This window comes from Melospiza georgiana, chromosome 1, assembly GCF_028018845.1.
Source record: "Melospiza georgiana isolate bMelGeo1 chromosome 1, bMelGeo1.pri, whole genome shotgun sequence".
Classification (NCBI taxonomy): Eukaryota; Metazoa; Chordata; class Aves; order Passeriformes; family Passerellidae; genus Melospiza; species Melospiza georgiana.
In genome coordinates this window covers 34,278,839-34,305,301 of record NC_080430.1, presented here as the reverse complement: position 1 = coordinate 34,305,301, position 26,463 = coordinate 34,278,839, and the positions used below count along the sequence as shown (strand labels likewise).

Below are 26,463 nucleotides of genomic sequence, written 5' to 3'. Positions count from 1 at the left end.
AACAAAACCAGAAAGACACGGAACAGGCCTTTTGGAGGTCCTGCCTCAGCACATCTTCACAGACCAAGAGAACCACACGAAAAAGCCAGACTCGAGCTGGGCAGCTCAGGTCACCTTGCAGATTTACACTCGTATACAAAACCGAGTCCTTCTCTCTGTAACCAAGCGCCAGAGCCCTCCTGTAGAAAAGGGCACGGGGAAACTTTGAGATCTAATCGCAGTAAATAATATGAAGCTGAGCCCGGCCAACTCTCCCAATATAGCGCTGATGTGACAAACCGAGACAACTCTTCTCGTTGTGTTTTACTGTGGCGTGGGAACACGGCAGCCCGCCGTAGTGCTCCGGCCACAGAGCCTCAGGACTTATGCCGAGGATAATATTTACGATACCCCAGTGTAATTCATCTGGTGCTAGCCGGCAGGTATTTGTATGTATGCGTCTCTGTGTGTGCATGTATCTCTTTATACCGGGAAAATGCTATCGTGGTGGACTTCGGCGGTCTTTTTTTTTTAACAGTGATGCAGATGGGAGCTTTTTTCCTTTTAGGAAATGGGTTTGCTGTTGTTTTGTTGTTTGGAATCTAAATAAAACAATCTCCCCTTTTCTATCAAATGTGTGCTGTTGAGCAGTTGCGGCTGTCTCTGTGTGTAACCGCGTGTGTGTAACCGCATTTCCTCTCCACGCAGAGTAAATAGAGAAACTTATCTATTGCTCTAGTTAGAGTTCCATAGATGTGCTGTTGGAAATGAGTAAGTAAATGTGTTTTAACTCTCTTTACAAATTAGACATTCGATAGTAGGAGGAAATGAGTGATTGTTTAGATAAGTACCCCAGTATACCCAAGTGCTGGAAATGTTCTAACATATTACAAGCCGCATGCAATGTGCGTGCCTATGTGTCTGTGGATAAAATATAAATCGATACGCTGTGTGTCTTGTTAGATAGAATATATATTCAAATAGAATTTTATTGCATGTATCCATTATCTATTAAACTGCAAAAGACAATAATCTGAATTTAAACCAGGGTAACTGTTAGTGTAATATCTTTAGGAAGGCAAGATCTAAACTGTATCATATTTACGCTTGATATATTAGAAGTATTTTCCCATACCAGCAGATGAGATTTAGCCACTCAGCAATTACATTCTCTAAGGGTGTGGTAAATATTTCTATCTGCTTATATTCTTTCCTGTACAGATAAAAAAAATAATCTGAAAAAGTTCGCGCCTACTCCAAATGTGGCAGACTAACTGACTTTCAATAAGTACTTTTTGTCCCCTTAGAATAAGAGCGTAATTAGTTTAACCATCAAATTTCAATTACCTAAGGTCAGGGCGGTTGCCTCGTTTCCCCCTGAGCTGCAAATACCGTTAACAGTCTCAGTTTTAGCAACCTAGAAGTGCCCGGGTGCCCTCTCCCTCCTACACCAGGGTTTGCGAGCTACTGCTGCGAAGGCGCTAGCGATTTCTTATGGAAGTGAAAATTAAAAATAAACCCCAGACGAGGCAGACCAAACCAACGGACTTAAATTCGTAGTTCAGAAAGCTCTGCTCCGCGGGGAGGGATGCTTCCAGTGAGCCCTGTAATCGTCGGTAGGAAGTGTTTGATACCGTCGTGTCCGTCTTCCCCTCTCCCTTCCCCCTCTGTTCCCCGTTATTTTCAGGCTCGCTCTATGCCTTGCTCCCCGCAAGCCCCTCGAGGACTGTCCTCGGCCTCCCCGCAACCTTCGTTCTAACTTTCCCTCCAATTAGCCCAGCTTCAAAGGGGCACAAGAGCCCGGGCGGTCCGCAGCGGCGGGGCGCTGGGGACAGAGGCTGCAGGGCGGCCGGTGGCCTGTGCCCGACAGCCGCTGCCGCCCTCTGCCTGCGCGCAGCCCCGGCGTTTGGGGATGGGCTCGTTCAAAGGGATTGTGCAACGCCTTGTGCAATGCCTGCCTCCCTCTGGATCGCGCAGCTGGGCTGCGCTCCGCTTCCTCGCCCCGCTTCCTGCACTCTCCCACGGGAGAACGAGGACACAAAAAGTGCTGGGGCGGGCGGGGCGGGTGGGAGACTGTCAAAGCCGGATTAGTTTTATCTCGCTTGACACCGCGACTGCAGGACGCGGCCCGGGCCGGCGGGCGGGAGGAGCCGGGGATGCCGGAGAGGAGCGGACGCGGGGCGCTCCCTCGCCAGGCAGCCGCCGCCCGCGGGGGAGGCGCGGTCCCCGCCGAGGGTCCCCGGGCGCGGAGCTGCCCTGCGGCCGCTCGTCCCTCTTCCATTTCCTGATCCGGGGTCCGCGGCCCCGCGCGGTAATTGGCGCTGGCGGTCAGGTGGTGGCGGGGCGGCGGGGGGTGCGGGTGTGTGTGTGCGCGGGTGTGTGTTTGTGTGTGTTGTAGGCGCTCCAGGGGTGGGAAGAGAGGAAGGGAGGGGAGTGCAGCGGGGAAGGGGAGGGGGGGGGAAGGGCTGGAGGCCCAAACTTTGGCAGCGGCAGCACTTGACAGCAGCGGGAGGGGGAGAGGGAGGGAAGGGAGGGAAGGGGGGGGGGAAGGGGAGGGGCCTCGCCGAGCCCAGAAAAACGACAACGCGAGAAAAATTAGTATTTTTGCACTTCACAAATTAATGACCATGAGTTCGTTTTTGATAAACTCCAACTACATCGAGCCCAAATTCCCTCCCTGCGAGGAATACACGCAGCACAGCGGCAGCGCCGGCAGCTCCGCCAGCTACCACCCGCACCACTCGCACCCGCACGCCCCGCCGCCGCCGCCGCCGCCGCCGCCGCACCTGCACGCCGCGCACCCGGGCCCGGCGCTGCCCGAGTACTTCCCGCGGCCGCGCCGGGAACCGGGCTACCAGGCTCCCGCGGCGCCGCCGGGGCCGCCGGGGCCGCCTCCCGAGGCGCTCTACCCCGCGCAGGCACCCTCGTACCCCCAGGCGCCCTACAGCTACAGCAGCGCCGGCAGCGCCGCCCCGGGCCCCGAGCAGCCGCCCCCGGGCGCCTCGCCGCCGCCGCCCGCCAAGGGCCACCCCGGCCCGCCCCAGCCCCTGCTCCCAGGCCATGCCCTGCAGCGCCGCTGCGAAGCTGCCCCCGCCGCCGGGGCCGGCACCGGGCCCGCCTGCCCGCTGCTGCCCGACAAGAGCCTGCCCGGGCTGAAGGGGAAGGAGCCGGTGGTCTACCCCTGGATGAAGAAGATCCATGTGAGCACGGGTGAGTTGCCCTTGCCAGGGGGAGGTGGGGATGCGCCTGCAGAGGAGGGAAGGGGGGAGGGTGCTCCCGGGACCGGGATGGGTCGTGGCGTGTGTGGCTTTTTTTTTTCCCCTCCTTCTCCCTCCGCGTTTCCTAATAGTAAAAGAAAAAAAATCAAGAAAAAAAAAAAAAAAAAAAAAAAAAAAAGAAAAGTAAAAAAGGAAAAAAAAATAAAAGAAAAAAGTGAGAAACCTTTTGTATCCGGGGTCCTTTATCAAAAGATTTACGAGACGCCAAACTGTTAGGGCAGTAATTATAGCCCCCATAAATTTAATTGCCCTGCAGTGGCTCTGGGCCATGTGTCTTTGAAGCTTTTCTTCTAACCCAAATGCCCATCACCATTTTTTATTGCTCCTCGATTGTCCCCACTGTCGATAGGCTGGGAAACAATTTTTCTTGCCGTTTATGTATCTTATGTGAACCCGGTGTCAAGTTATTATATAATGATTATGTTCCATCCCTTCCCCTCTCCTTCTTTCCTCTCCGCGTGTGTATGTGTGTGCCTGTGCGTGCACGTTTCAGTGAACCCCAATTACAACGGAGGGGAGCCCAAGAGGTCCCGCACTGCCTACACCAGACAGCAGGTCCTGGAGCTGGAGAAGGAGTTTCACTTCAACCGCTACCTGACCAGAAGGCGACGCATCGAGATCGCGCACACCCTCTGCCTCTCCGAGCGCCAGGTCAAAATCTGGTTCCAGAACAGGCGCATGAAGTGGAAGAAAGACCATAAACTGCCTAACACAAAGATGCGCTCCTCAAACCAGTCCACACTGAGCCAGCAGTCCAAAGCACAGACACAGGGCCACCCCCATCCGCTCGATGGGGCTACACCCAACGCAGCTGCGCTATAAATACGGTTTTTGGTTTGAGTCTTTTTGGTCTTTTTTTGTTTGGTTGGCTTTTTTTTTTTTTTTTTTTTTTTTTTTTTTTTTTTTGTCGTTGTTGTTGTTGTGGTTTTTAAAATATATATATATACCTATCTATTGGGGTTTTCAAGCTGCCTCGAGGTGGAGGCTGGCCTTTTGGACCAAACTGTGTAAAACAAAACAGGAGCAGAAAAGGAAGACGAGATGTGTCCAAGAACGGGCACATGTTTAAACCAAAACCCGGACGATTGTCTACATTGTATATAGATAATGGTTCCATGCCCATCATTTTTTTCTATTTATGGAAACACTCTCTTGCCGTCGGTGTAAGAGAGGGATGGATGCTGTCATGGACGAATTCTCTGTACCTAAGACGGACTCTTTTTTTTTTTTTTTTTTTCTTTTTTTTTTTAGGGAACACGTTAAAAATAAAAAAAAAACGTTTAAAACAAAGCAAAGAGCTCGTGAGACACTTGTGTAAAGCATTGACTCGAATAGCGCTGTTCTGTGGTGTGTTCGTGGATTTCTCTGTGCGTGCTTGTGTGTGAGATGGTGCACAGGCACATATACACACACAGACCAACATGGGAGAACGAACACGTCCACAAGAGGTTAAAGACTTGTGAAAAAGTCCCCTTACGCTGTCTAAAGGAAAATGTTTTATGTATCAAAGGTAACTTAACTGGTTTTAAGTGTAGTCCCCTCAGTAGCTGTGATCTATTAGTTTTTCTCCACATTCCCTATTGCATTTATTTAAAGAAATATTGTTATAAAAGCTGTTGCTGTCTTCATATTTGGCACCGTCTAAATAGTTTGAGTCCATGTACAATTTGTGGATTTTTGGTGTAATGTATAACAGTGCCAAATGCTAGTAATAAAGATTATTCTGTACAAAAGAATTAAACGCTTGAAACACAAGTCCACTACGTGCTGTTTCATCCACCTTGTGCATGGCTGGTGTTGGCGTCAGGAATGGAAACCAACAGTTTAATGCATTGTTTTGGCTTGGATTCATCTTGTCAATAAGGTAATGGTTATTTTAAATGTGGTGAAAAACCTCCTGACTCCTACTCGCCTGGCTGGGAAAAATTGAGTTGCAGGACGAGGAAAGGTCTCGCTTCATTGTATAGGTGAGTGGTGCTCTCGTTAGCTGACTTAGGCAGAATGAGCCCGACTCCACCGCCGGCCGTGTGACTGTTTTCAGCTGCCTGACAAGAGAAACTGTGCTTCTTCTGGGAGCCAATAAGCTCCCATGCCGTGATAACACTTTAAATCTTTAGCCAGTCCTGGTTTATTCATTCATTTTTGCCTGATTATGATTTCTTAGCTGGCTAGCACTGTTTAAGGGGAATACTTGAACGGTAACCTAAAATTTCTTTTTAAGCTGCCTTTTCTGTTTCTATTTCCTTTTTTTTTGTTTGTTTGTTTGTTTTTGTTATTGTTTTTAGATTATTTCAAAATGTGTTGAGAAAGCCTTGGTAGACACATGAATTTGGATACAACTCATGAGGCTTTTTTGACCGAGATTGTCACGACCACTGTGGCAAAATGGGATTCAGCTGGTTCCAGCTCAGGCTGTGCATCTCCCTGCTTCCAGGCAGCTAAGGAGTTCAGGCAAAGCAGAGCTGCTAACAGAGCTGCTTGGGGCTTTCACAACACGGTGTAGCACTGAGCTAGGCAGGAAAGGTCTTGGAAAGGAGTTCAAGTGCTACCAAATCTTCCAGGGAAGACCTGCAGGCCAATAGTTATTTATTTACTCAGCCAAATACACACAAGATGGATTCTTGGAATCAGCTCTTGTCTTCACCTAAGTGGGGCCACCAGGACCAGGGGGCATCATCATCCCTGGTTGAGGTAGCACCAGGCTCCATAGGCTGTGCCAGCATCCCTGCCTAGCCATGGAACATTTACCATCCCAGAGGAAAATGGAATGTGCCACCGGCAGAAGACCGTTCAGCACCAGGAAGGTGGCAGCTGTAAACACCCTCAGCAAACACGGCTGTCCCCATACCTGACCAAGGAGCAGGCCTGAAAAGCACACTTGTGCTCACATATTGCTATTTGCTAAATCCTGACTCGCCAGTTGTCTCCTTATAAAGGGGGAAAAATATAGCTGTGTGTCAGGTAACTACTATCTGCAAATGTGTAGTTCTTCATTTGATTTATTGCCTGAGAATCCCTTAATGTGTTTAGAGCCAAAATTAGCACAACTGAGCAAAATTCCAGCTGAAACGTATTAACTGGCAGTGCAGGATTTTAGTGTGCAGCCTATGCGTACAAACCTGGTTTGCTCCCATTGTAAAGAGAAATGAAATCACGCTGCAAATAGCAATTTTAGGGAGAATCATTAATCACCTCCTACAATAAATACTTCTTTGTAATTCAACAGCGGTTCTGAAAGGCATTCTCTTGGAAAAGTCTGTGAAGACGCAAAGGATTTTCCTGGGGGAAAAAAAAAAGTGGTCATGTGTAAAGACACAGCATCTTGGCTGTCTCCTAAAAAAATGTACATTCTCTTGCTGGAGATTGAGCTGCGGACTGCAAAATACCCCATGGCCGATTATCATCGTTTAAGGTAAATTCTCCTTCCTTCTCTTCCCCTTCTGCCTGTGCTGGGAGCAGAATGCTGCTCCCGGGCTGGGAGCCCTCTGCTCCCCGTCCAATACCTCCCGTCTTTACAATAACCTCAAAAATTACATCGTCCTGTTTAAATTCTCGCATTGTGCTCCCTTTGCTAAGGCAACCAGGAGTTCACCGAGAGGACAAATTTTCTATCCCATTAATTGTTTTTTTTAGAGGAGCAGACTGACCCTTCAAACCCTTGACCTTTAAAGACAGTATTCTTTTTAATCCGGCACTTGGACCTAAATGTCTCTGCCCCCCTCCCTCTCTCTCGCTCTCCCGGTGTCTCTCACACACGGATTTATCTGCTCTGGCCACAAAGGCGAGCACAGCTCAAAACGCTGGAAGTGGAAGTGTGTCAATATTTCAAAGAAAGACCAAATCACCTCGGAGTCAATTTGCTGTCAGCAGGGAACGCCACTCGGTTAACCCCGGCACCCACCTCCCCTCCACCCACCAAGAAAAATACTTCTCTTCCGAGATCCCCACCCTCGTTTCTCCTGCAAGCTCTTGCTATACCTGGTGTTTCATTACAGGAGGAGCTGAACTGTGACAAGCGCCTTGTGGTATTTAATAACCAGGGCCATCCTGCACGGGGGGATTACGCAATGCTAGGATTTTTTTCTTTATTTCTTCTTTTTTTTTTTTTTTTTTTTTTTTTTAATTTTTTATTTTCTTCCCCAGGGTGCTTGCAGTCCCATGGCTTCCTGTCCCGTGTTTGTAAACGAGGAAGGGGTGGGGGGTGCCCTCACGCAGGCGGAGATCCCGACAGGCTTGCAGTGAAACTCCAGCTCTCCCGGCCCCCCCGCCCGGCGTCGGGGCCACGTTCGGGCCGCCCGGGCTCTCCCGCCGCTCCCGCTCCTCCGCCCGGGGACCGCGCGTCACCCCCCGAGGAGGCGGAGGCTGCGCCCGTGCTCTCGGGGCCGGGCCGGGCCGGGGCGGGCCCCGGGTGTCCCTGCGGGGCTGTCCCTGCTGCGCGGGCCCGGGCCCCGGGTGTCCCTGCGGGGCTGTCCCTGCTGCGCGGGCCCGGGCCCCGGGTGTCCCTGCGGGGCTGTCCCTGCTGCCCGGGCCCCGGGTGTTCCTGCGGGGCTGTCCCTGCTGCGCGGGCCCCGGGTGTCCCTGCGGGGCTGTCCCTGCTGCGTGGGCGCCCAGGCCCGGCCCACGGGCCCGGGTGCGGCGGGCCCGGGGCAGCTCCGCCGCCGCCTCCCTGCGGCCCGGGCAGCGCTGCTGGCTCCGCCCGGGCCGCGGACCGGTGGCGCTCACCCCCGACACACGGCCCGGGCAGCGCCGCCCTGGCGCTCTCCGTGCCCCTGGCAGCAGCGCGGAGCCCCCTCCCCGCCGCAGACAATGACGATTTGGGTTCAACTGATTCATTTGGAGGGCGGGGGGAGGAGGGTGCGAAGCTGCCCCGGCTCTCCGTGCAGAGCGGGACAAACCCTTGTTAATAATGCCCCAGAGCTCTGCCTGGAAACTGAGGAGCTGTCAAAGGCAGGAGAGATTAGGGGACCCAAGTACGAGCATCCCTGCGCTCGCAGATAAAGGTGTTGCGTCTGTTCTGGGGGAGATATTGAAATTTTAATCTTTAGGGTCACGTGACTCATTAAATAATTAATGCAGATAGTCAGGAATGGATCTGTGGCCGTCAGTCCTCACTAGGAGTGATTCTCTCAGAAGTGAAACTCAACTCCTTGTTACTGGAGTTTGTTTTTCTTTCTTTCATTTTTTCTTTTTTCTTTCTTTTTTTTTTTTTTTTTCCATTTAAAAAACCCCCACCTGATTTATCTTGAAAGATTCTAAACTTCTTAAGCAAGCAATAGGGTCTGTGTTGGTAAGTAGGTAGTGTGTATTTCTAGCTTGATGACTTTAATTGTTTGTGCTTGCTTTGTCTGCTGAGCATTTGCTTAACAAGTTTAATATTTAGAAATGTTAAATCTTTGTTTTAGCTGCCTTGTGGTCACATTATGGCTTTTGGTGATTAAGTGTTACGGAGGCAAACACACTTGATAATGTTCTAATTCACACTGTGGAAGGCTGGGTGCCACAGTGCAGGAGGACCTGCTTTGTTCAATTTTCCTGGCGTTAATAAATCACCGTCTCTTAATACATGGCCAAAAAAGCAATGGAAAGGCAGTGAGCATTGCAAAGGAAAAGTCATGGGCGAATTTCTCTATGACTCATTAGTCTGAACGATTTATGTACGAACTTTGAGTGCCGCGATGAATATTAGAGCTTGGGATAACAACTAATTAAAAAAAAAAGAAAAAAAAAAAAAGAAAAAAAAAGAAAAAAAAAAGACATAGTTTTTTTAAAGTGCTTTATTGCTACTTAGCAACTCTTTCAAGAAACAGCATACTTTAAAGGACCGTGGCAGTGTAAAATATGGTAGCGTGACCTAATAGCTCCAAAATAAATAACAGAAAGTCGCTGGCACCATTTTCAGATACACGCTCCATATTTAACACGAGTGGGACAACCCAGTCACGACACGCTTGATCGATGATTATTGCTGTTTGTAACATGGTTATTGATTAGGGATCAAAACAGCTAAGGTACGGCTTTGAGGCTAAAATGCCGGGGGGTTCCCCCTGTGCTGGAGCCGAGTGGAAGGAAAGGTAGAGCAAAGGATAACCACAGGAAGCAGCTCTGTGATTGTAGCTCGAACTTTCCATTTTCTTTTGTGTTTGCCAGTAGATTTTAACAGTCAGCGCTCGCAAATTTATGAGACAGCAATAAACAGTTTAGTAGGCTATTATTGCATGATTTTATGTAGACTGGAGTTCAACACCAAATTTAAAATTATTAGTGTAATTATGGAACTACTAAATTACCAAAGCAAAGTATCTGCTCGAAAAGTTGTCCCAAGACAGACTTAATATTTCCAGGGCTCAGATAACACCCTTCAGCAAGAACGGTGTTATTCAATTATTAGCACTTGCATTTACTGACGATTGTAAGATGCGTTAGACGGGTTTTATTAGCAAGACGGAATACAGATGAAAAATATTAATTCATATGTAAAAGTGATTCAGTAAGTGGCATGCAAATAACCTAACTATTGTCTATTTGGACCAGCAATACTGTTTATTTTAGGGGAAAAGAAGCAGCCCAGATTTTTCCTCTCAGTCAATGGCTTTCATGGATGTCGGCTTTTTCGTTGCTGGTTTTTTTTTTTTTTTGTGTGTGTATGTTGTGTTGGTGAATTTTTAATTTTTTTTTTTTTAAGCATTTGGGCCCGATCCCGCTTCGCTGAGGTCAATTGTTAGTCTCTAAGTGAGCTTGTGGTGGCAGGATTGGGCCCGGCTAACCGTTTGAATAAAAGCCCAACCACAATACGCCCCGCATTTAAACTGAAATCCTTCCCGAGTTTTATTCAGCAGAGATGAACACCACGACTTGTGTTTAATGTCTGTTCTTGATTAAATGATCCTAAACAAAGGTTTCCCAGAGGAAAATAAAGCAGACATTCATGTAACAAGAGTTAGGAATGACAATATTTCCAAACACTTGGAGACAGAAGGCATAGCTGTCTACAGGGAAAAAAAAAATAAGGAAAAAAACCCAACCAAAACAACTGCACGCTTTTATTTCTCAGCTCCCCGTGCTCCTCACCCGGGTGGGAATCCACGCTCCTCGCGGGAGCCCGAGCCCGCTCCATCCCCGCCCGCCCCTCTCCGCGCTCTCCCAGCGCGCCCGGCAAGCCATGTATTGCCAATGAAGGAGCAAAATACCTCCCCCTGCACTCCCCGGTAAGGCACTGTTTGTTGCTTGTTTACAGGGAGCCCCGAAACGAAGCCGCTCGGCCGGGGCGGTGGAAGGAGCCGGGAGCGCCTCTGCCCAACCCTGCGCAGCTGGAGGAGGTAAGAGCCGGGCAGCGGCCGCTGCTTTTGCGCCGGTGGCGGCTGTAAGAATGCGATTTGCCTGGTACCTGCATGAAGAACAAGGCTGCTGGAATGAGATTTTGTTGTTGTTGCGATAAATATTTAACCTAGCTGGAATTTTTTTTTTTTTTTTCTGGATTGGCTCTATTCATCTTCCGTGGGTGGTGAATGCGCGTGTCTGGGCAGACAAAGAAGTGTACGGGACCTGAGTGATCGCCATCCTTATAAAGGCATTGGGGACAGGAAGGATGCAAAGTCATCTGAAGAGCGAAAGAGTTAGAGAATTTCTTTGTCCGTTCTTAGCTCCTTCCGAAATCAAAGGCACAAGGCGAGGGAGAGAGGGTTGGAGCCAGTTCGGTGTTGAATGGCTGCTTATCGCGGCTTGTCTGCTCGCCTCCTCCTCGAGGAGTTCCGCAGCCAGTCCTGGAAACGAGAAGTGCATGTGGGGATGCTAGAAAACCTGATTTTTGTCTGCGTGCATACAACAGAATGTTTCGCGAATAGATTTCGGGTGTTTGTCCGTCCTGGCCTGCTTTGCGCTGAGTGGAGGTCGGTGTCTGGTGGTTCGGAGTTGCTGAAGTCCTTGATGTGCTTGGTCCTCTGGCAGGAGAAAAGAAATGCTTTCCATAGTGACAAATTTTTTTTTTATGCCGGCCGTCGAGAGGGGAGGATTACATAGAATTAGCTCAAATTCCTGCTAGATTTACCTGCTCCTTTTTGGATGTTGATGTACAATTAGTGTATTTTACTACCTTTTAAAAGCGGCCATAAATTACAGGACTACAAGGGCTCTTTGTGTTGGCTTAATGAGCTGCTTAAATCTTAACTACAAAAAGGCGCTGCAAATGTCCATTCACGCTTGCGTTCGGAAATTGAAAGCGAAAACACGGTGCGAAGGAACCTTCCTCCGGTGGCATGTACCCACAGCATGGCGGGCAGAGATATTTGGGATTCCTTAGCGGACCCAACGCCGGCAGGCTCAGCTGACTCTGAGCAGAACTTCTCTCGCAAGGGCACAGTCGATAACGCTGCTCTTTTTATCTACTTGGGAATGATCAAAGACCAACTTTATCAGGCGCACGGATGTAGGTAAACAGCTCTGCACCCCAGCAGATTGCAAATCTTTCGAGGTAGCGAGGAAATAAGTACTTATATCGTACGGGTGATTCCCATTTCATCTCCACATGGGAGTGATAGGCACAGCTCTTACCGACTGGCATAAAAGTAAACTTGAAGCACAGTAAAAGTTCTAACTCCAAATATATTGAAGGTAACTTCAAATAGCATTAATGCTAAGATTGGCTATTAATGCCAGACGGGCACAAAGGGACTCCCTTAATGAAGGCACGTTATGAACTCAGATCTGTTTGTTGTTACTGAGGCTGGAATTCAAACTCAGCTCCAAGGCATGTGTATAAAGCACAGAAAAATCAGTAGTACACCTACTGATAAAGTCCACATTTTTTTTCTACTAGAAACACTCTTTCGGGTCTCCAAATCGTCAAGGTAAACAACGTTGAGTGTCCAGGAACAGGAACAAAGCAAGAAATGGGGTGGCGAGGGAAGTCTAGCGCCTGCGACTCGCAGCATCATTTGAATTTGCATCTGAAGCCTCGTAATCACGCTAATAGAGCAAAGAAAACTTTCTCCAAATTCGGGGGAAGAGAACAATTTTCAGCTGCAGTTCAGGACAGCACAAAGTTGGGCAGACTCCCCCTTCTGCCTTCCCAAAGCACATTCTGTGAAAGGTATTCACACGTCAAGAAGTTACTTTTCTTAAGAATTAATTAGTTTCCCCACTATATACACCAAGTTAATTGTTAAACAGTAGTTTTAGGATTAACTTGACCATAAATACCAATAAAGATGTTCACAGAAACAAGGTTTTGAAGCCAATAGCCACAGCTAGCGTTAAGGCATTTCAGATGACTTATGATTGTGATTTATTGCTTTTGTAGTTTCTATTTGCTCAAGACTGTAACTTCTAAAGCCATCTTTCTACTTTTGACGCAAAGCAGTCAATAACTTTTTACAGCAGCCCCAAGAAAGACTTGCTTCGCTTTTTTCAACATCTGCTCCATTCCCCATTAATTTCAGTTTCATTGTTGCAGAAGAACTTCTCTGCGCGTTTCCTCTATGGGACGCAAACTCACCAAATTTAAAAGAGCCGAGAATCCACCTCAAGTAAATATCGGCCTTGGTTTACAATAAGTATGAGAGCTGTGGAGTTACCGGGCAAGCTGATAGTTACAGACTCGGGCATGTCGAGAGTGCCTAATGCCCCCTCTTTTCTGGGGCATTTGTAGTTTTCATTCCAGTTCCCAGTGAGGGATAATACATGTATACCCTGGTACTAGCTTAGTCACTTCCATGTGAAAAATTGTGAAGTTTTCTCCTGCTGTAACGTCACGCTGACTTTGCTGCAATGCCACTACTGTACACTGATAGGAATGGGTTTACATTCCAGTGGGCCACTTTTTACAATTCAGGAGAGAGTATAATAAGGCTTGTCACTAACAAACCTTACACTAACACTAAAAGTCATCTTTAAAAAGAAATCTCCTTCCATTCTGTTCAATGAAGTGTAGGTGAAACAGTAAGAGGGGATATGTAGTTAGCCTCTTTGAGCTCATGGGAGACGGTGGAGAGATTTGGGCAAGGGTGCGCACATGATGATGCACGATGCTGGAGCCACAGAACTGAACCAGGAGCACGGTAAAAACGTGAACTATCTGATTTACTTTGACTCCTTCCAGAAAAGTTGTGTGAGTGGAGGGTTTCTTTTGTTTGTTTAGCTTATTGTGTCAATAGCACAAGTTAAACAATCTTACAGGGAAGATGTGATGGGTTCACACACAGGCGAAGCTGCCTGGCTCAGGGGCCACATACAACTTTGGTTTTTTTCTTTTTTCCTTAATTTTTTCCCCTTAGGCAAAGAACTCCCCCTCCCCAATTTTTTTTTCCTTTTCCAACGCTAGAAACCTATAATTTTGTGCATCACTCAAACTAGCTGTATAGGAAATGCGTAAGCACAGGTTTAACAGCAAGGTCCCAAAAGATTTTGCAAAATTCAGAGGCACGCCAGTGAAGGAAGGTGTATTCTTCATAGTGTGTTACGAGGACAAAAATCAACTAGCCTCTTAGAAGAGACTCTTTTTTGCCTTTGTCAGGTAATTATAGGTCTTTTTAGTTTCTACAGGAGCCCTGATGTAGCGTGTGGGAGTTGAGCAAGCCCTGTACAATGGCAGGGTAGAGGGAGCTGGGGGTGGGGGGAAGGCTGGTGATCGTCCCGTTTAGAAGGGGGCTGGAAATAATAGCATTAAGATTTGGGCTTTCTTCGGGGCTTGCAGAGGACATGCGACGACGTGGAGCAGAGCGCCGGGCCTCGGGAGCTAACGCCGGTTAATTGGGCTAAGTATCAAAGTGCAGCGTTATAAGGGTTCCTCTTACCTTCCAAGGGGTTTGTGTAAAGAAATATTGGTGTGGGAGGAAAGAGAATCAGACCAACCTCCCCCCATAGTCATCTGCATCTCTTGGATTTTTTTTTTTTTCTCCTCCCTTAAAACTCTTCTTTAACATATTGGGTTAAGGCTTTAAAAAGCGAAGGCTCGCGCTAAGAAACCCTGTTCCTTCAATGATTCCCTATTTCAAATAAAAGGATTTAAGTTGACGTATGACCACGTGAGCACATAATACAGCGCATTATTGTGGCATTTGGAGTGGAGACCCGGTCTGGCTCCGTCTGCGATTACGCTTTTCCAGTTTCTGTTCAGAGCAAGCACTGCTTTCTATTATTTTTTTTTTCCCTCCTGCCCCCATCACCGTCCCCACAAGAGCTGGCCATTTCGCTGACAGCTTTCGTTCCTTATGGAAAGGTTATTGTCGAGCCGAGAGGACGAAATGCTTCGTTAGAAAGGATGGATTTTATTTTAAGGTATTTCCGTTGATTGTTCATTTATGTGGTGAGTTATTGCTGTTCGAGGCAAAGGTCAGTAGCAGAGGCTGGAGTGAGTGCGTGTGTGTGCGTGCGGGTGTGTGTGCACCCGGAGCCAGGCTGCTTCCCCCTTTGTTTCAATTTGCTGTGGTAAATATTCAACTCTACCCTTGCAGCGAGCAGAGCAGGCAGAGTTTGCTTCTTTATTTATTTTTCTCCATAGAGATCCCACACTGCTGCTGATGGCCAGCTGCCTCCGCTACAGCCCCTCGATTGCCATTTTACCATTATTTATGACCGGCTGGAGATGGGAAGCCTCTTTTATTGCCGCGTTTGAATATTTCCCCCCCCCCCTTAATTTTATTCTATTATTTTATTTGTGCGTTTGTGTGTGTGTTTATTTATTTATGTATTTGGGCGAGTAGGAGAAAGCGATGTGGGGGGCGTGTGATGCTCCTCTGTCGGGGTCGTGCTCGAGTGTGCGGCAGCGGTTGTTGTTTTATGGGTGTTTGTTCGGCCGCTGCCGCTCCGTAAATCGATGACTGTGCGATCGTGCTGCCATTTTATTTATGATGCTTTAGTGGTACTTTGTTTATTGTGCGAGGAGCGCTGCATGAGTGCTCAGCTCTATGGCAAAGCTTCCCCTTCCCAAATGAGCCAAGGCGCTCCTCTTTATTTCTCCGCGGTGAGAAGGAGCTGAACCAAGAGCCAGCCACGGCTTCCAACAATAAATCAGCCTTGAAAATGTGGAGGTTTATTCTGCCTCTCTGAATGGGGATCTGGAAAGAGAGAATTAAAAGGAGAGAAGTGGAAAGTATCTTCCAGGAGAACAGATACTAGCTCTAAATTAATATCCATGCCGTCGCATACATAAATATAGATATATCCATATATATAAATATCTAAGTATTTGTGTATACTTATCAATGCGAACGCATAGATATAAATGTACTTTAAATGACAAAAATGAAAGATTGCTTGGCTATCCAAAGAGGACAAAATGGTAAATGAAACCCTGTTTCCCCGTTCTGCCCCGGCTTTGGGAAAGGTTGGAGCCCCGGGACTCGCTTTCCTCCAGTTTGTTCCATGTCTCTCGCTTATTCCTGTTGAGCCATTTTGTGTCCTGTTCCGCGCTGTTTGTAATTGCTCGTCTTCATAGGGGTCAGAGAGAGGGAGAGAGGGACAAAAGTGAACTATGATGAAAACTCCGCTGAGAGCACCAAAAAAAGAGTTTATTTCCACTCGAAGCTATTCGCGGCCGTTCTGCAGAGACCTTCAGGGTGATGTTTGGGATGGTCTCACTTTTCCCTACTCTTTAAAGCGGCTCTCGAAGCAGAACTGACCCAAATAAATTTTATTTCCCCTTCTCGCCACACTGAAGCACTTCTCTCTCTTCAGCAAGAGAAGAAGAGCTCTTTTGCTCCCATCCGTGTGTCTAAAAGCCAACATTGGCGTTGCCGTATTTTGAAATTAGCCAAAATGTGCCTCAAAAATAAAATCCAAGCTTTAATTGCAGCTAAATTACTTGGCAGTCTTTCCTCTGATTTATGACCCAGTTTGGATGCATATTGACCTAGTTAAAACACTCATAAATAATACAGTCCTGCTCTAGAGTAAAAGAAAGCAAGAAGAGTTCTGGAGGAAAGGAGGATTTCGGCGAGTTCTGTAAATAACTTCAGTCTGTTGAGCAAATAGCAAAGAGTGCGATGCCTCTCTAGTGTTAGAAAATATAAACAACAATTTAGATTGGCCACGGCTTGCTTCGATTGTCCAGTCCTTCCCTAATTCAGCTGATATCCCCTTCTAACTCTCTAACGACTGGGACAAGCACCACTTCCAGGACTGGCCCCCTTCTCCCTCAACTCCCTGCCCTGCTATTTCATCTCTGGGAGCTGCCCCAGAAGCAGCCCTGAATTATGGTGCTGCCGGCTTCCATTTCGGGGCATCCAAGGACAAGGCGCTTTACAGGCATTATTTTATTCGGAAAATAGTAATTCGGGGGAGGTGGGGGGGAGGGAGGGAGGGGAGGGAGTGCCACGGAGTGGGACTCTTCGGGGAGAAAAGGCAGGTCATTTCTGACTCAGAAATCAGCCCCAAACACTGCCCGTCCCCCCTTCCCCCCCGAGCTGAGCCCTATCTCTCTCCGTGGAATGGAGCAGAAAGAAAATATTCGGCCTCTGGGAGGGAAAGGCAGATAAAAGCAGCGGGGATCTGTGCGTTGGGACACTTATCCCGACATCATAGGAGACATAAAAAAAAAATAATCATCTTCTCATGTTTAAAATTACCTCTTTGGGGAGAGGGGGGGTCGTGGGGAAATGGGACTAATTGGAGAAATCTCGCAAAATACTCTTTGCAGGCAGTCAGATGAATGGAAGAAACGCTTCCATATTCCTATGAACCACTTCGGTTCTCACGATTAAAGTCCTTACATATCCTTTCATTTAAAAAAAAACACCTCCCCCCCGCTTCCCTTTCCCCGTTCTTAAATACAGACATTTTGCCAGAAAATCCCGCTGGAGATGGCTCCCAAGCTGAAACGCGCTCTTAGGAAAAACTCGCCCGGCTTTCGGCGGGGCCCCCCAAACCGGCAGGCTCCCCGGTATCCGCAGGTTTCGGCAGTCCCCATCTTTTCTCTCCCTGTCCAAATCCTCCTCGCCGGTCCGGGGGGTTCCGTCGGGGCGCAGCGCTGCCTCTCTCAGTATTCGGCAGGGCAAGTGGGCGAATGGCAGATCAGCAGTTTCAGAAGAAAGTGTGGGGTTGATTATTGACTAAAAAGACTTTTTTTTTTTTTTTTTTTTTTTTTTCTTCCAAAGCAACATTCACAGGATTGTTTGAAGCAAAACGCAAACGAAGGATTTTTGCCTCTTCTCTCCTCCTACGCTGGCCGCTTCCCCTTTCATGTGGTGCCTTCTCACTTATGCCATAAGGAGCAAGTGTTTTCTGTTTTAGTGCTCTGTTTACAGCTTTGGTGCACGAAGTCATAAATCTTGCATAGCCATAAATGACAAAAACCATTGGTATGCGCAAGAGGCCACCCCAGCCTTATAGTGCTTTTTATTTCTCGCTTCCCCCTCGCTTTGTTTGTGTTTAAAGATGACGCTGGGTTCCCTCGTGCTTTAAACGGACTAGTTATACTTATAACGCCTTAATTAACGAAGTAACGTCAAGTTTACACCTAGATTTTATTCGCAGGCTCCGCTTAGCGCTCGGAGCCCCGAGCCCCGTTACCGCCTGCCAGGCGGGCAGGATCCGCAACTTTGTCTAAGTTCTCGTTCGCACGGTCGCCGCCGCGTTTCTGGTGCGGGAAACCGGGGGGACACCGCCACCCCCAGAGCCCGTGGCGCTGAGGAAAGCGGCCAGAGCCTTCCTCGGCCGTGCCGCGGAGAGAAGGCGAGGGCGAAGCCGTGAGGCAAAGCCGGGCCCGAGTCCACGCGAGGCTGCCACCCACGCGTCCCCACGGGGCGCTGCGGGCACCCCGACCCGTCTGCGCAGCACATGTGCGTGCGTGAGCGCCTCTGTGCCCGTCCCGGGCGCTGGGGATATTTGAGGGGGGCAGGGGGGTGTCTGTGTGTACATCTGTGTGTGTGTGCGCTCACGCATGCATGAGTTAATAATTAGTAACTCTAATGATTTCCAGCGTGGCTCTGAAAGCATTGCCCAGAGCGGGGATCCTGGTGGCCTTCCGTTGGCTCTCCGGACCCAGCCCCGGCTCTGCGGGCTTTGCTCCCCTCCCCGGGGCTCAGCCGTGGCTGTGCGGGGCTCCCGGCCGTGGGGAGCGGCACAGGGGCTATTCTGCAGCTGCCCCCCAAGCCCACCGGTAAGAGGGACAAACTCAAACCCCCGCAGCAGCACCCTGGAGGCTGGTGAGAGCGACCCTTTGTGAGCGCCGTTTGTCTTCATTAGCATAATTTTCCTGGACTTCGGTGACGCCCGGGTGCGGGGGGGCCGCACTCCTTCACTGCCGTGCTCCTGCGCTCCCTCCCCAGCCCCCACCCTGCCCCGAGCTTCCCCAGACGGCCGCCTTTCTTTCTTCCTTCCTTTTTTTTTTTTTTTTTTTTTTTTTTAATATTTTCCTATTTTCCTCGCTCCAACTCCCCCCCCACCACCCTCCTCCTCCCCTCTTTCTCCTTCCCTTCCCAGAGCAGCCCTGAGAACCATCCCCGTCCTCCGCGCCCCGCGCAGGGGGAGCACGGTGCGCCGAGGAGCGGCTCGGGGTAGGGTGCGCAGCTGGAAGCGTCAGGGGAGCGGGGCAGGCGGGCGTGCGGAGCCATCCACCCCATCCCGTGCGGGGCAGGACTCGCCCCTCTCGGCCGGGGGGAGCTGAGCCGGTGCCCACCCCGCGGCCGCAGGGACCGGGCTGGGGCAGACAGCCCCTGCTCTCTCTGGGTTGTGTCGCCTCCAAAAAAAAAAAAAAAAAAAAAAAAAAAAAAAGAGAGGGAGTGAGAGAGAGAGAGAGAGAGAGCATGCTGGCTTCCGCCTCAGTCGTCAGAAGTTAAGGTAAGCAGGCCACAAATACGCTGCTATCAGTCGTGAATGGCGGAGTTTATGTCCCAGTGATTTATGACCGTAGACTTAAATGTCGGTTCAAGAAGAGTTCACAAGCTGGGGCTTCCTTCCAGGCAGTGACTGATACCCTTACACTTCGTGTTCAGGCAGCTCTCTCTCCTCTCTTCCCCCCACCCCCCACCTTCCCTCAACTTTGTCTTTATCTTCCAGGAAATCTTTCAGGGGGGCTGCCTGGTTTTTCGTCCTAGAGTCAGAGTTTGGGGCTCGGTTGGGAGTTACAGGGTAAAGATCTGGTGTGCTTGGGAAGGGGGGAAGCGCAGGGAAGGAGAGGGTAGGAGAGAGCTGAAGTGGGGAGTGGGGGAAACCAAGAAATTTTCCTGTGCTGTTTCTGGGCTGTCTGGGTGGGGGGAGAGAAGTTGGTAAAGTGCAGAGCCGTGTATTGCACAGGCCGAGACGGAGCCGATAAAACAGGCATTGGAAAGATTGGGGGCCCATTTGTGTTTGTAAGACCTGCCTTTTTGTCTTCGAAGGGGAGAGGAGAGCTCTTCCCATCCCAGGCACCGGCTGGGGCGGTGAATCCACCTCCTCTCCCCTTTCCCGTTAGGACGCTGCCGGGATCGTTGTCGCTCTTAATCCCGCTATTCCCACTTTCTCCTGGAATGACCGGGCGCTCCTCAGGTTACCCCCGCTTGCTTCTCTATAACTTTGTAGGAAGTGATTAACTTGGCGAACCCAAACTCGGGATCTGATTTTTTTTTTTTTTTTTTTTTTTTTTTTTTTTTTACTTGCTGGCAGACAGCCGAAGCTCCAATAATATTTTGCCTTCCAAGTAAAGTTGCCTATTGTCTGCAGGCCGGCAGCTATGGGAGCAGAGCACCCCGCGCCCTCGCTCCGCGCTGCCCGTCCTGCCAGCGCCACAAAACTTCGCAGCGGCCGAAGGAAGGTGAAATATTTGGTGTCGCGGTCATGAAAGGCGGGTGCCTTTGTGAAATCACCGCTGGCTGATTGTTTCCTCCTTCTCCTCTGGTAGCGGTGTCTATGGTCTCTCTTTCAAAGGAATTGAGAAAAATCACACCAGGCCTCGATAGCACAGGCAAGGAGAGGCGAGGAGCTGGAAATTGTGTATGTGCCTCAGATCTCCACTGGCTTATTAGCTTAATAGCAACCAAAGAGCTTGATTAGTGCAATAACAGGGTAGCCGCCCTGCCGTAGGTGTGTTACCTTCATTTTGTTACGATCTAACAAAGGGAATACTGTTTTCTAAGAACTTGTATAACTTGAAAGGCGTAGAATGAGCTCGTTTGGTGCTTGTGTTGTGTAAGGCTTTTCGCCCTAAGCATTTGTCCTCGTTAGATGTTTTTGGGGGAAAATACCCAGCTGCTGAAGTACAGGGAAAGTGGTAAAAGGAAGGAGGCCCTTCTGATCTGAAAAGACGTGGTTATTTGCCAGCAAGGGGTTAGGAGGATGGTGAGAAACACACTTCAGTTTCTGAGAACAATGTGAGTGCGAGTGGAAACATCTCCTAGATCGGAGGTTATGCACAGGTCTCCTCTCTCATTAATACGGGCGATTCTTTAATGGGTTATTTTCAGGCAGGTGACGAGTAGACTTTAATTTGGGCGGGGGGCGGGGGGGGATCCCAGAAATAAAGGAGGATGGGTAACACACAAAAAAAAAAAAAAAAAAGAAAAAAAAAAAAGAGGGGGGGGGGAAGGGATTCGCCCGGGCAGGAGAAGCATTCTCTGAGTTTGTGTCCACCCTCTCCCCAGCCAAGTGACCCTCATACATCAAATTACATAGCAGTTTCCAAGACAGAACCTATTATCGCTAAGTTGGAAGGAAAGTTCAAGCCGTGGTCATGGAGATGAACGCTGGTTTTTCAGGTTTCTGGTGTGTTTTTTTCGCCCAATCCATCATGTTTTAACAGGTAGGATCTGGCTGATTCCACGAAAAGTTAGCGTCTTGAAAATAACTGCTGAAAAAAACAAACCAACAACCGCCCCTGCCGGCCCCTCTGGAGGGGCTGTGAGCGGCGCCGGGCGCAGCTGGGGCCGGACCCACTCGCGGGTGGGAGGCGGGCTCGGGGGCTCCGTGGAGCCGCGCTCCAGCACCGAGCGGGAGCCGCTGCGGGCGGCGGGCGGGGCTCGCCCGGGCAGAAAGCGCTGGTGCCAGGGTGCGCGACCTGGGCGGCTCGGGGCGGTGTGCGGGCACGGAGGGGAGAAGGTGCTGGCTTGGTTTATTTTCCTATCGAGCTTTTCATAGACAAGCCAAAATCCATCACTTGGGGTCGGGGTGTTTAAATATCCCTGCCTAGGAAACCTTTCCACCCTGCTCCTGCCCCCTGCCACACGTAGACAGGAACCATCTCATATATTTCTTTGAAGTTGTATGAGGAGCCGTAACCAGGAGAGAAAGGCTAAAAATAAAACAACGCTGGTTAAAGCAGAGGGTTTGATCTTAGAGTTGGACTGAAGTAATAGCCCAGCCCCTTTGCATTACCAATTCCTCGATCACCCTTATCTCAGAGACCGGTATTAAAACAGCCTCTTGGTGATAAACGATCAACCCGCTTGCTCTGTTCCTTAACAAGAAAGAAATAATAATAAAAAAACAAACCTAGAAAGCCTCTATCCCGGTGCAGTAAAGCACATATTTGTAGCTGCCAGTAAATCCAGGCAGCTTTTATATCGAAATGCTCCACGCCTGAGGCCAAGTCATGCTGCTAAATATTGCTGACCACTTTTTCTTTTATGGCTTTCATGTCACTTAGCTATTGAAAGTAAGATGGATTTGTACCATTTCTTCACCCTGCTCTGCTCTCCCCACACCCCAGGTCTGCCCGGAGAGGCCATTGGAGGAAGAGCGCCACGTGACAGAGGGGTGCCAATGTTATTCTCCAAGGGTGTCAAGACCCTGTCAGTTTGCGAAATAAATATTGGGAAACAACGAAATGCAAAAAGCGACCTACTACGACAGCTCTGCAATCTATGGTGCCTACCCCTACCAAGGAGCAAATGGTTTCACTTATAATGCGAGTCAGCAGCAATATCCTCCATCTTCATCACTTGTGGAAACTGAGTACCACCGCCCCGCGTGCTCCCTCCAGTCCCCCGGCAGCTCTGTGTCCCACCACAAGGCCAATGACATCAGTGAGAGTTGCATGAGGACCCTCCCCAGCCAGACTCTCCAGCCCCCCAGCCTCGCTGACCCACAGGCTCCACCGCAGCCGCCTCCAGCCCAGCAGTCACAGCCTCCACCTCCGACCTCCACCTCACCATCTCAAAATGCCAGCAGCAACCCTGCCCCGGCCAACCCCACCAAGAGCCCAGCTCTTAACTCACCCACCGTGTCCAAACAGATATTCCCATGGATGAAAGAGTCTCGGCAAAACACAAAGCAGAAAAACAGCAGTTCCAGTTCAGGTATGAAACGTGCTCCCCTCTCCCTGGGTACTCCTGGGCTGACTGTGCATCCCGTGGGGAGGAGGGCCACCTTACCCATCTTCACTTCAGGGAGGGGAGGGTGGGGGCTTTTTTACCCTCTGAGCTGACCCCATGAAACTTTAGGAAAGGGCTTGCCATCACTCAGCTTATTCACTGAGAGGAGCTCGGTGAAAAACACACCCCATACAAAACTTTCCCAGTCTTGCAGAAGGGATCTGAACTGACTTTGCTTCCTAGTGGCAGAACCACTTGTGCCCTCCAGCATCTATCACATTTCTTAGGTAATCCCCCCTTCAGTAAATCATGTCAGTGTGGAGCAGCCCAGGCCTTCAGCCAGAGGCTTGTCCCGAGTACTTTGTTGGCATGGTGCTGTTAGATTAATAAGACAGTGACCTATCTCTGCTGAAGTGTAACGGGAATAAAATAGCTCATAATCATGTGCAGGCAGGATCAATGCCCTGCATGCAGTCAGAACCTCTTCCTATTTTAATAAGCTGATTGGCAAAGTTACAAGCCTGGTAAACAAAAATCATTCAGGAGTGCTATAAACTTCAGCCCATAAAACATTATTTGAGGGTTGGAAGTGTATATCAACACTTTTATTACTCAAGGAAACCCAAACTGATAACACCAGTGCTAGCTCCAAAGCCCAGAAGTCAGGTTATTCTGACTTCTTCCTCTTTTTTGCTTAAATGGGCCTTGGAAATAGAGTTCAAAACTTTAGCAAATGTTTTGCTGGTCTGCTTTTTTAAAGCTGTGGTAAGACTGCTGTTTTCAACCTTCCATATCATGTATTTATTTAATTAAAAAGCAGTGAGATTCAGATATATCTCCATGCCTATATGCAAGCCTAGCTACTGCATGTTCTGCTTTATACATATTATACCTCCCAATCACTACCATATGTTCATGCTATATACCAGACATGATAAAAAAATCTACTATACTGATAATTCTGTATTTATATGATAAAATTTTTGTGTTGTAGGTATCTAGCTTTCAGGCATTTGTAGCTGATGTGTATATATATATATATATATATATATGGAGAACAGCTATTTTTTGAAGACTCTGATTCCACTATGTAGCCACAGGTTCAGTTTCAGCGCTTCTAAACCTCACTGTGTTTCCCTGAACCTTCCTTGCTCCTCTTTACCAAGCTGGAGCTAGGTTGGATGCTGTCATTCTTAGGAGAAGCGAGTGCAGTCACACAGTGACACTAATGAGGTCAAGGCACTCTTTCGAGGCTTGGAGCTTGGCACAACTGAGCTCATGCCTTGGGGAGTACTCGTTGCACGCATGGGCATCCATCTCGCCTTTGGGAGCTGAAGTCCCCAGGTGCTGGTGTTGTTGGCCATTTTCTCATGTTGCCATGTGTAGGTTTGCCATGCTGATTGTGTTCTTTGTGTGATTTACATAGGTGAGAGCTGTGCTGGTGATAAAAGCCCTCCAGGGCAAGCCTCCTCTAAGCGAGCCCGTACAGCTTACACAAGTGCCCAGCTGGTAGAACTGGAAAAGGAGTTCCACTTCAATAGGTACCTTTGCAGGCCACGAAGGGTAGAAATGGCTAATTTGCTCAATCTCACAGAAAGACAGATCAAAATCTGGTTTCAAAACCGCAGAATGAAATACAAAAAGGATCAAAAGGGAAAGGGTATGATGACCTCTTCAGGAGGACAGTCCCCAAGCAGAAGCCCCGTCCCTCCAGCTGCTGGGGGATACCTAAACTCTATGCATTCTTTAGTAAACAGTGTCCCCTACGAATCCCAGTCGCCTCCACCATTTAACAAGCCTCATCAAAACACCTATGGCATCCCTGCATCGTATACTGCTCCTCTTAATAATTGCCCACCTCCTCAAAAGAGATACACGGGGACAGCAGCTGTGACACCTGAATATGATACTCATCCTCTTCAAGGCAACGGTTATGGGAATCCACACATACAGGGAAGCCCCGTCTATGTAGGGGGCAACTACGTGGAGACCATGACCAATTCTGGGCCTTCCATCTTTGGTCTAACTCATCTCCCTCATCCTCCCTCTGCCAACATGGACTACAGCGGGGCTGGGCCAATGGCCAACAATCACCACCATGGACCTTGTGATCCACATCCAACATACACAGACCTTACCGCTCACCATCCTTCTCAGGGAAGAATTCAGGAAGCGCCCAAACTCACTCATCTGTAAGAGACAGGAGTCACTAAGAGGAACAGCAAGCCCCCGAGTTTTGGAAAGTACTCATCCCTTCCCTTCTCTCTCCTCCCCCCCAACATGTGCCCTCCCCTTCCCTTCTCGTTTCTTTTGTTCGTTTTGGTTTGTTTTGTTTCCTTTCGTAAAAGCGTTTTCTAGTTTATGTGACGTAGCAATATTTGTTGCTTGAATTGCTCTATAGTTTCACTAGTGGATATTTATCTTCTTGAACTGTAGCCTTGTGTCTCACTTTGGGAGTATGCAGAGGCTTTATACTTTACCTTCTACACTTTTATCAAAACAGGGTATATGAACAAATTTTCTATAAAAGGAATTCTTAAATGTGAATTTGTTCGTACATGATTGATCCCACGGGGAAGCAATTTTTTTTATTGCACTTCTTTTAAATAGCAAGAAAGACATCAAAAGCGCTTGGACAGGGACTTCCTGGACAATTATTGATACGTGTAAGTCTTTCAATGTGTGTATGCTGGTGAACATTCAGATTTATTTATATTTTTTTTTCGCAAACATTGAATAATCTAAGTGTTTAAAATTTTATTTATCCCCATTTGTTCATATTTATATATATATAAAAAAATCTGTACCCTGAGTATTCAGGAGGCCATATATTAGATGGCATATCGGCACGTGTTAGAAATATCATTTGAAAGGAAACTATTAACTCCTTTTATTAAAAATAGTGATAATAATGATGATGACGATGCAATAAAATCTGGGAAAAAAGATCGCGGTTTGAATACTTTACGCTTGTAACATCCAGCTAGGTAAAAAGTGTGTGAAGCTGAAAAGGCTAGATTTGTTTTGAAAGTTATACATTCCTTGCTGCTCACGTTCTGGAAAAAAAAATAAAGTTTTTATTCTGAATAATAAAGAGTTAAGGACATGTTCTTCTCAGCGCAGGGGAATGGAGAGCCCTTCATGACGTGGGGAGCTAGGAAACTCGTCTGTAAACTTACACGAGGGTCTGCTCACCCGAAGGGCCCCGCGATGCCTTTTCAGCATTTCATAGGCAGGAAGAGAGATTTTTTCTTTTCCCTTCTCTCTCTCCCTTTCCTTTTTTTTTTTTTTATTTTTTTTTTTTCCCCCTTTCTTCCAGCAGGGTTTCAGGGCCCGCGGCCGCCGCCTCCTCCCGCAGCCGCTGCGCGGTGCCCGGCGGGCGCGGATCGCCCCCTCCCCGCGGGGTGCGCAGGGGATCGGCCGCGGGGCAGCGGACGTGGGTGTACGAGCGTGCGTGGGAGGCGCGGGCAGCGGCGCCCAGGATGAGGGCACAAAGCCCCGCGTGGGTGCGGGCGCAGGGGCCTCGCTGCGCGGGGCTGAGCCGGGCGGGGAGGGCTGCGGGCCCCGCCGGCCCCGGGAGCAGCGCGGGCAGCGGGCTCCGGGTGTGCCGGGGCTGGGTGCGCGCACCGCTGCTCCTGCCTCTCGCCAGCCCCGCCGCTTTCCCCTTTGCCTTTAAGAAGCGGGTTTTACCTTTCCCTGTTTTCCCCTGAATTATTATTTTTTAAAAAAATATTTTAATGGGGTTGATTTCATTTCTGTTGAGCCGCCTTTCCTCTCACGGCGGCCTGAAGGTGTGGGGGAGGGGAGCGCTGTGCTCCGTTTCTTCCCGCGGGGGGGTGTGGATGTGTGTGCGGGTGTGTGTTTGTGTCGGGGGGCGAGGGGGGCACACGGTACTGTAGAAGGGCGACGGTCCCGGCCCCAAACCGGCACCCGTAGGGGTCCCCGGTCCGAATCGTCTCGAGGTAGAATGGAGAAACCCGCAAGCTTGT

The 26,463-nt window shown here is 49.0% G+C and overlaps 2 protein-coding genes across 5 annotated transcripts; both read left to right on the top strand.

Moving 5' to 3' along the window:
* The first annotated feature begins 2,600 nt into the window (after positions 1 to 2,600).
* On the top strand, positions 2,601 to 4,079 carry HOXA4 (homeobox A4). The gene is made up of 2 exons (XM_058028301.1): positions 2,601 to 3,189; positions 3,751 to 4,079. Exons 1-2 carry the CDS (start codon positions 2,601 to 2,603, stop codon positions 4,077 to 4,079), a joined length of 918 nt encoding a protein of 305 aa, XP_057884284.1.
* A 10,972-nt stretch (positions 4,080 to 15,051) lies between these two features.
* On the top strand, positions 15,052 to 24,670 carry HOXA3 (homeobox A3). 4 transcript variants are annotated; one of them, XM_058029772.1, is made up of 3 exons: positions 15,052 to 15,066; positions 21,985 to 22,459; positions 23,901 to 24,670. In XM_058029772.1, the coding sequence occupies exons 2-3, from the start codon at positions 21,988 to 21,990 to the stop codon at positions 24,668 to 24,670; spliced, it is 1,242 nt and encodes a 413-aa protein (XP_057885755.1). In that variant the 5' UTR covers positions 15,052 to 15,066; positions 21,985 to 21,987. The 4 variants fall into 4 exon arrangements, with proteins under 4 accessions (XP_057885755.1, XP_057885745.1, XP_057885736.1 ...); XM_058029762.1 differs by lacking the exon at positions 15,052 to 15,066 and having other exon boundaries at positions 21,988 to 22,239; positions 22,282 to 22,453; XM_058029753.1 differs by lacking the exon at positions 15,052 to 15,066 and having other exon boundaries at positions 21,988 to 22,239; positions 22,282 to 22,459.
* Positions 24,671 to 26,463: the final 1,793 nt, after the last annotated feature.

What these genes read in the sequence shown, in the direction of transcription:
- HOXA4 (XM_058028301.1), top strand. Translation starts at nt 2,601, where the DNA reads ATGACCATGAGTTCGTTTTTGATAAACTCCAACTACATCGAGCCCAAA. An exon ending in GAAGATCCATGTGAGCACGG is followed by an intron (nt 3,190 to 3,750) that starts GTGAGTTGCCCT and finishes TGCACGTTTCAG; the next exon opens with TGAACCCCAATTACAACGGA.
- HOXA3 (XM_058029772.1), top strand. Translation starts at nt 21,988, where the DNA reads ATGCAAAAAGCGACCTACTACGACAGCTCTGCAATCTATGGTGCCTAC. An exon ending in AAACAGCAGTTCCAGTTCAG is followed by an intron (nt 22,460 to 23,900) that starts GTATGAAACGTG and finishes TGATTTACATAG; the next exon opens with GTGAGAGCTGTGCTGGTGAT.